This window comes from Scomber japonicus, chromosome 17, assembly GCF_027409825.1.
Source record: "Scomber japonicus isolate fScoJap1 chromosome 17, fScoJap1.pri, whole genome shotgun sequence".
Lineage (NCBI taxonomy): Eukaryota > Metazoa > Chordata > Actinopteri > Scombriformes > Scombridae > Scomber > Scomber japonicus.
This window is the reverse complement of record NC_070594.1, coordinates 24,182,614-24,192,570: the sequence shown is the minus strand read 5'-3', so window position 1 is coordinate 24,192,570 and position 9,957 is coordinate 24,182,614. Positions and strand designations below refer to the sequence as shown.

General features: G+C 40.7%; 1 protein-coding gene across 1 annotated transcript; it reads right to left on the bottom strand.

Moving 5' to 3' along the window:
• Positions 1–6,289: 6,289 nt before the first annotated feature.
• LOC128377156 (26S proteasome complex subunit SEM1) lies at positions 6,290–6,529 on the bottom strand. The gene has a single exon (XM_053337065.1). It carries the CDS (start codon positions 6,504–6,506, stop codon positions 6,294–6,296), a length of 213 nt encoding a protein of 70 aa, XP_053193040.1. The 5' UTR covers positions 6,507–6,529; the 3' UTR covers positions 6,290–6,293.
• Positions 6,530–9,957: the final 3,428 nt, after the last annotated feature.

The following is a 9,957-nucleotide window of genomic DNA, read 5'->3' as shown; positions in this document are numbered from 1 at the left end:
CTCAACCCCACCCATTCACTCACCCACCCACACATACACACACACACACACACACACACACACACACACACACACACACACACACGTAGCACTGTACACTGTATAGTACTACAACTAACAATTGTTTGCACTGTCAATTTATCTGTCGATTGTTTTTTCATCTTAAAATGTCTTGTTTCGTCCACATTCCTGTGGTTGTCCCAATTTAAAACAACAGGACGACAGCCTGGCTCCACATACTCCAGTCCAAATCTCTCCCCCGTGTCTGTGCCTTGAAGAGGAGCACATCATTTGAATCCTTTGCCAGGTGGAAGTGATGTAGGACATCTTCAACCCTCTGCAGCAGTTCTCTGGGCTGTGGTATTTTTGTCCGACAATGTTCTCTGATGTGCTGCTTGGTGGGATTTGCCGGGGAGATTCCGCAGAAGGTGTATGCCTCTTTGAGCTTCTGCAGGTCACTCTGGTCCACAACAACGAAAGCTGCAGAGAGGAACTGGCAGAAGGAGCTGTAGAGAGGATGATGCTCAGAGACACACTCCCTGGTAAAGCGCTGCATGCAGTGGAACAAGTCTAACTTAACAGTTATGTCTCTGTTAAACTTGGTCCTTGAGGCACTGCTGTTAGCCAGGGATCCAGAGGTCGCCTTTGCCACGAGAGCCTCTGTGGTCTTCCAGCAGTCCCAGAAGAGGTGCTCCTGAGCCCCAGCGTCCAGGACCTTGAAGGCAGCACAGCAGTCCCTACAACATTAAAAAGAAATGATGTTACAGCCGGAAAATATCTTACTCACAACATATTTTGTACAAAATGAGACTTGTTGTATGAATTTGTAATTATTTAAAAAGTCTGTGACATGAAAACATTTAAACATTTAATTGAATTGAAACTTGTTATGTATACCTGTCCACCCACTGGTAGCCTGCCTTCTCTATCCCAGCAGCGGAGTACCGTCGAGCCAGACCCTCATACATGGGATGAAGAGACCGATCACACTCGGACTGCAGCATCACCCAGGACAGGATCATTCAGTTCTCGTTCATAATGGCATAAGATGACATGGTGCCGGACGACAAGACGACCTTCCTGGCCACTTTGCGAGTGTGATCCGATCTCAGGGCCTGACCGAAAGTCCCCTGCAGCAGCTGAGTCAGAAGCTGCTCCTGCCGCTTATATTCATGGATCAGACAGTCCACCAGGTAGTGTGAAGAAGTGGATACTCCATACCAGCCATCGGAGTATCCACCAAATGGAGCAGGGGTGTCTGTCTGTCTCAGGAGCCCAGTGATGGTTCTCTGGCCGTATAATCCTGCCTCAGCATCCCTGATGTTCTGCACACTGAGCAGGTAGGCCAGGTGAGCTCTCTCATATTTAAGGTGGAGGACCTCTGTCAGCTGCTTTGCCATGTCCTCAGGTGATCTGCCACTACGCCTCATTTCATCCATCACAGACTTGCAGATGGCCTTTTTATATGTGAGGAGAGCTGGCACAATGTTAGTAAATCTTGTCGGCAGCTTCTCCAGCCATTGGGGCTTGTCAGCATGCCAGTACTTTTTGCAAGCCTTGCAGGTGAGCTGAGAGGCTAAAATATAATACTGGCCGCTGGTGCCAATGACCACTCTGGGCCTTCCAACACCGGAAGAAGCTACCTGAGGGTTGGGACATCCATGGAGACAGGGCAGGATGTAATTGTTCCTCAGCCTCTCCATGACTGAGTGCTCTGGCTTCCAGATGAAAAATGGATGGAGCTGATAATATTTTACTGAAGGCAGCTCAGGGATGGTGTCTATGAGCTCTGGCTGAGGTGGATAACGCCACAGGGACAACATGTTCATGGGGTGGCGTACTGGACGGGACCCTGGCCATAGCCCTAGTGCCTCCAACTCAGTCTTCATCCAGATTTTCTGCTGTTGAGAGCAGTTCCACTGGGCAACATCATTATCATACCCGGGGACAGAGGCTGCAGGTTGCTCGACAGGAGGGACTGGACATGGCAGAGCTGCAAAACAAACAATACAACACAAGAAAACGACTCACAATGAAAAAAGACAGCTCCACATGAATGACAGACAACAAAAAACAAAGCCACAGAAATAAATACCTTCAACAAGGACTGTGTCTTCCTGTGCTTCCACAAAGGCAACAGTCTCAGATGATGCATCTAGGATGGTGAGATACAAACCAGAGAGGCATGTGAAATAAAGACATTACAGTAATGAACATTGCTTAACATAGTTTTTCTCATAGCGCTTAAGCAAATGAAACATCTACCTGCAGGAAGACATGGGGCTGCTGTTATCCCTGGCTCCACAGAAGAATAGTGGGAGACAAAAGTAAAAAATAAAATCAAGCAAATCAGAAAGCAGATATTACCATTACATCATTACATAGCATTACTTGTCAGGCGAGTAGTGTAGATAAAGCAATTAAAAATGGATTTGGGTTAGTCAGAATGTAACTGATGTTTATGTGCACTATGAGGTCTACTTATGTGAAAATGTCATACTTTGTCTCCACACATTGGGTGCTTGTTCCTCAATCCCAAGCTGTGGGGTTATGGCAAGCAGCTGAGGGGGGACCGGCAATGGGGCCTTCACTGTGGCTTTGGGATAAATAGATTTTTAAAATGAAACATAATACAGTTGGAACAGCATAAAAGATGGATTAAAGTGAGAATAAAGTAAATAAATAAATACCTTTCACAGAAGAAATGGTCACAGGGGGGTCCTCAGGCTCAGCAGGTCTGGAAACAGTAGCTGTAGGATTTGTCCTACGTGCTGTTGAAAACAAATCAGTGTCATTTTCCCTACACAAGTTTGTTATTCATATACTATATACATGTGTTTAGGCCTTATGCATCTGTCTTTACCTGTTGTCTCTGTGGCAGGAGTAGGGCAAATAGTAAAGGGTGAAATTACCCTGTTTTTATTTTTTATTTTGTGTCACTACTTATTTATAATAGAAAATCAGGTATTTAACCGCATTTAAAATCTTTAAAATAGGTAAAGCACAGACACAGTATCAATATAAAGTAAAAATACCAGCTGTCAATCAAAGATGTGGCATGTTAACCAATATCTAACCTAGTTTTTCTGAGCCACCATGGTTTTTACATGCCAAATCCTTGAACAACTTAAAAGCATGCAAAAAAGGAAAACACTTACCATCATCGCTGACAAGTTAATTCCTTAGGTTAGTGGGAGAACAAAAGAACACGAACATCAGAACAGGTCAGAACACGACCAAAATAACAAACTAGTTGACTGAGAACAGTAATGTCAGGTGAATTCTGGTGACAGAATCCTCCTTCCACACTGATGGAGAAAAACCTGCTGCTGGAGACACGGCTGTGGTTCTGGACACGGCTGCTGGAGACACATCTGTGGCTCTGGACACGGCTGCTGGAGACACATCTGTGGCTCTGGACACGGCTGCTGGTGGACCTGAAAGCACAGGTAACATTAGGCTTTTATCATGTACAGAAGAAAGAAATGTTTTTACAATTTCCTGTATTTATTACTATCAATTAGATCCACCTACGTTGTTCGGTGACAAATTTAGATGGAGACACATTTAACATCCCTCTCTCCAGCTCCTCATCCTCCTCCTCCTCCATCGCTATGAGATAACGCAACAATGACAACAATAACATTAATAATGTGTAAAGTACATTAAATGCATATTGTTGCATATTTTGTGAGCTCACCTAGAGTTCTACATGTAGGTGTGGAGGCAGCTGCTGTGGTGGAGGTTTCTGCAGCTGGTGGACAGGACTCAGGCATCTGTTGCTTGAGCAGGTACTGCTGCAGGTTGTGCATCTTGCTGTTTTTGACGCACTTAACACCTAAGATGAAGGCAGCGTAACCGTCTGCCCTGCTCTCCCAGATCTGCCTCCAGGTGTCCTTGGCCCTGGCTCCAAATCCAACAAGAGTGTCGGCCTCTGAGGCCACCGGTGCTGCAGGCTGCCTGGAGCGAAGAAATGTCCTCAGGTCTTCAATTTCTTTGAAGCCCCTGGCATATTCTAAAAAGGAGAGAAGGCTGTCCTTGCCGTGTCCCTGTGGGTGGAAGCCTCCATCTCTCTCCTCCTCGTCGACCTTGTTGATGAGGTAGATGGTGTAGCCAACATCGTTCTCCAGGAGCCAGCGGTAGGTTTTCCCCTTGTACTTGCCAAACTGAAGAACATACTCCCCCATCACCTCTTGTCGGTCAGACACATCCCCTCCCCGCTGAAGGACAACAGTGAGAGCCTCATTCCTCACCAAGTCATGTTTCTGAGGAGGAGACCTGTCCTGAAGTGCCCGATTGTTTTTGAGCCTCATGGCCTCATCAGAGGGGTCCTGTCGTAGATGGCCCGATGGACCCTTCCTGAAGGAGACCTTCATCCTTCCAGGGAAGAAGTTGACAGTCTTCTTCATAATTTCCTGTACACAACAAAACACCATGCATATTACATAGTAATAATTAAAATGACAGAATTACATTCATAATGACTAGGTAATATAATTGTGTACTAACAGTTATAGATATCTTTACATTACACAGACAGGCATACAGACAGATAGATAGATTGGAGGACACAATGTATTAATGTAACAGCTAATAACAGTAATAAAAGATTCATTTCGTCATAGCAATTAAACTTTGCAAACTCCCATCTAACATGTGCAGGATAGACATGCTGTAGTATCTGTTCATTCATTATACATCTTCACTATGCTTGTAGAAAGATATTCACAGAGAACTGATGAATATCAGCAATTATGGCATTAAAGGCTTCAGACTGATTATCAAAGGGACAAAGAAATAAATAAGGATGTTTATGGTGGTAGTGTCAGCAAAAGATACATTGACATCGCTTCCAGTTGTACAATACAAATTATTATTATTAATAATAATGCATTTTATTTGGAGTTCACAGACGCTTTGAACAAGTTAAAACAGCAGCACAGGTAACATCAGATAACACTAAAACACACTGAAAGCACAAGGTAGTACAATAATCACATATTCTAGTATGCATTTATAAAAAAATGTGAGTTTTTTACTTTTACGTGATATATACTCACCTAACGTTAACGTAACGTTACTACCTAACAACAAATAGAGTTAAAACCTGTCAAGGCGAAGACAACATGTAAACAAACATATAGCTAGTTTGCTCATACAGTAACTAAGGAGCTAAGGTTGAATTACAAATTAACGTTAATTTCATCGGCCAGACTTACGTTTAATAAGTTTGACGTTTTGTTGTTACTGTTGTTGTAAAAGATGTCGACCACTTGCTCGATGCTGCCGCTTCTCACTCTTCCCTCTGTAAACAGTTTCTTACTCTTACCCACAATGTGGAAACAGCGCCACCAAAATCCCGCTTGTGGCCAAAAATATATTACATCCGTAGTGATAAGAACTACCGGTACCATAGAGAATGAATGGAAAAAGTTAAGGGAGTTAAGGTCTACTATTCTCGGTCCAGGCCCGCGAAAGGTCCCCGGTTCGAGACCGGGCGGAAACACTTATTTGCTTGCACTCACTCTGAGTTAAGCTATAAAAAAGACCAACTAGTAATTTGTATACAAAAAAGTGTGAAACATTTCATTGATGGTGTTTTCTCTAACATTCATTATAGAATAAATAAAACCTCACAGCTGATAAACTTTGTTTAACCTCTTTAACACACGGTGTTCCGTCAACGGGACGGGACGGATGTTAGGAGGTAGCCACACGTTCTTCTAAATGTTTTAAACACCAACCCTTAAACATATATATTCATGCCCCACAATGTTGGAAAGCTTAGATTGTCCTGATTCATTCAAGACCACTCACGAATTATATGGTTGCTCACAGCCGTAATAGTATTAGCGATTAGCTCGGCTAGCCACTCAGCTAAGTGAGAAAAGCTATAATACTACATACCTTCAAAGTCTTCCCTTTATCCACAACGATCATCTTATGACTCAGGACTTTCTGTACAGCTCGCCAAATATCCATTCTTGTGAAATATGAAATCCGTTTCCATAAAACCGAAGTACCTCAATATGTCCATGTATTTAGTCCAACACGTAACGTAATAACACAAATAACAAACCACATACGGTCCGTTTACGTCATTTCCTGACCTGCACGTCCATCTCAGAGTACACGTGACTAGATGTTTACTTTTTCTTTTTTTTTTTTCTCCAAACACTTTACTTTCATCAACATTTCTTACAAATAAAAAATAAACTAATTAACACCCTCAGAACCATTTCTGGTTTCTGGTTTGTGGTCGGCCAGTAATATTCAAACATGAATGTCAGACGCTATGACGTCTCCATCTTGTAACCATGTTTTTCCAGCTCCGCTCTCAGCTGATTTGAGAAATCATCCTCTACATTGTCATCGTCCCAGTTGTCTTCCCAAACATGAGCATCCTCATCTTCATCCAGCCCCGTCCAATCCTCGGCTGGGAATTCTTCAAACTCGTCGTCCTCCTCCAGTAGACCGAGGTCCACAGTCTGTTTTTTGTCTGACATGTTAGCGACTCACCGTTGTATTGCTGTGTCAAGAAGATGACTACTTTTTTTTTTTTTTTTTTTTTTTTTTGACTAGATGTTTACGACCGTGAGCCTCTCCTGCTTCTGACGACACCACACACAAGCCAATCGGTTTTTAGGATTAGGCAGTACATGTCTCCAAAGCCAATGAGGACATGTGACCGACGACAATGACGACATGGCTTTGATTGACTGCTGTTCTAGCCTATGGAAATATTCGGTGAAATGAAGTTGATAACCTTTTAGCCAATAGTCAGAGGTTTCCAACGGTGTATGACACTAAGCTATCAGTTTGGCTGTCCATAAACAAACTCCAAGCGTAACCGGCGTGCGCCCTGTGCGTAAAAGAGTTGAACCATATATCATTACGCACTCGGCATTTTGGTACACGGTTGGTTCTTCTTCGACTTGACATATGACTTATAGATAGATAAACAGATAGATAGATAGATAGATAGATAGATAGATAGACAGTTAGTTAGTTAGTTAGTTAGTCAGATAGTCAGTCAGTCAGATAGATAGATAGATAGATAGATAGATAGATGGATAGATAGATAGATAGATAGATAGATAGATAGATAGATAGATAGTTAGTTAGTTAGTTAGTTAGTCAGATAGTCAGTCAGTCAGATAGATAGATAGATAGATAGATAGATAGATAGATAGATAGATGGATGGATAAATAGATGAATAGATAAATAGATAGATAGATATGGCCAAACAAAAAAAAGGCTATATATAATAATATAATATATAATAATTAGAATAATAATATGGTGTCAGCTTTCATTAGAGACCAAGATTTTGATTGTAGGCAAAGGGGTTGTAACGTTATAGGTGTTTGACTGCGATTTTACAGATTTGGTAACCAAGTGTCCATTTGGAGTCTCCAAAAAGGACCTAAGGAAAACGCATGGACATACCTGTTGAAAAATAACTCTGAAAAATTCATCTTTTGGTCTTTTGACTCCAAATTTGGACTGAATGAAGCCAAGACATGTGGCTGTGGCCTCATTGTGTCTATATCCTGCTGAGAGGTCCCTGAATGTCTGTACACATGTCATTGTAAAGGCAAACCTATGGGCGAGTAAACAACCCCATCATTGTAACCTCTGCCACTCTTTGTCAGTAAGTCACAGAATCACACAGACACTTTTACAAGAATCCTGAGAGTGTTTCCTTTCCAATGATACCAGACACATCTCTGAGTCTATGTGGGATCTGTGCTGCTCACAACTTGAGCATGTCATTTAGGCTAACAACATAAAAAATAGAGGCGTGTATTAAGTGGTTAAAACAATGCCTAATGCCTAATAAACTGCTTTATTCAAGCATTTAGTTTCTGTTTTTATTGATTTAAACCTCAATATATTTCTGTTGACAATGTACAACACTAATTAAACCTGCGTTTCATCCTTCATCCAAAATGTATGAAGGAGTGATATCACATTTCCTGCTTCCCTGCAGCTGTCAGACTATACAATCAGCATTGCTCCCTGTAAACCTCAATAAAAAAATCCTATTTAACACACACACACACACACACACACACACACACACACACACACACACATATATATATATATATATATAATTTTTTTGTTTGTTTTTTTAATTTACCATGACTTTATTTCTGTGTGTGAATGATACAGGTTTATATCCTGGCTGTATTTGACAGGGAGGATCATGCATGATGTTGTTAATGTGTTGGTTTTGTTAGTGTTGGTAAATAATGAACAGTGGGTAGAAAAGTAAATCCTCCCCGTCGGGGAATTGAACCCGTGACAGGCAGAGATACTGTCCACTATACTAACGAGGAATTGAACCATCAACCCCTATTAGCATTTATTTAAGTACTAATTATTATGGTTGCTGATAATATTTGAATTCAGGACAGTTCTTCATCCCTTGTATGAATTCTTTATGAATAATAATAATAATTATTATTATTATTATTGTTGTTGTTGTTATTGCTATTTTGTGTAGGTTTTGATGCTCCGTGGAAACACAGTGCTGTGATAGGCCCACTGATTTTTTTAAAAGTTATGAGATAAAATATGATAGACGTAATATTAGATTTTATGTTGAATAATTGACATGTTATGTTACTTTGTGATCTGATGAAAATGTCCTACAGTACAGTGAAGACTGTAAACTTCATTTAACTGGAGGAAATATGGAGTGGAGGGAAATCATATGTTTTAATGTCATTAATGTCTTCAGGGGTCAGTATCACATCTTCTTTTCTCTATGAATCATGTTTAGATATTATCACACACTTTCCTGAAAATACTTCTGTTCTGTACATACTAGCATTCAACTGACACATGTTTCTGTTGATGAACTTATTATTTCAATCAAAGAGTGTGTGAGTTCTCAGTCTTGTAATAAGTGTTTTGTGTCTGTAGTTTTATTAGACACATGCTGTAGATGATCATGGAGGTCTCTACACAGTGATGAGGACACATTCACAAACTCTTCACATTTTATTCAACTGTTATATAAAAGTTATGTTATTACATAGCTGCCCCCCCCCAGCTTTACATCACTGATATAGTTTTGTTGTGTGCTTTATTTCACTGCTTCATTCAGCTGCTGTCATCCTAAATGACTCTTACTATGTTCAGTTCACAAAGCTGATCTACAACCAGTGTTTTTTTATTTTTTTATTTTATTTTTTTAAAGTTGCAAGGACAGTAAAGAAAAAGGAAAATAAGATAATGAACAGACAAGACAAAGCAAGCTATGGAAGTATATCGCTGCCACGCCAGAAAAAGAAAAATCAGTATCAGTAAACATCCAAAGTTCATTGTTAGAATTATTATTATTATTATTACATTATTATTATTATCATTATTATTATCCATATTATTATCATTATTATTATCATTATCATTATTATTATAACAATATACTATTTATCTCTTTAATGCTGATCTGTTTCTCTTTTTCTGGTGTGGCAGCAATACGTTTCCATAGCAACAGAAAAATAAACTAGAAAAAGTAAAGAGAATATACAAAGACTGCAACTTCTTCTCCTCCTCCTCCTCTTCCACCTCCTCTTCCTAATTGTCTCTCGGCCTCTTTGAGCAAGCTGTTGTTGCTGCTTGTCTCCGACCTACTCCACACACTCCTCCTCCTCCTCTTCCTCTTCCTCCTCTTGCTTGTCCACGACCTACTCTACACATTCCTTCTCCTCCTCACAGGACAGCACATGACGCGTCTTAAAGTTCTCATACACCTCCTAAAAACTTCCCCACACATGTTGTTGTTGGCAGCAGCAGGAGGAGGAAGAGAAGAAGTCAAGTTTTTCTCTTCAACATCTGGCCTCTGTTCCTTTATGTCTCTATTTTCAAGGAGACCAGTGTCAATCTTTTGTGGGACACGATGAAGGGATGGTGATCGAACAGTGTCTAATGTTTTTCTCTGT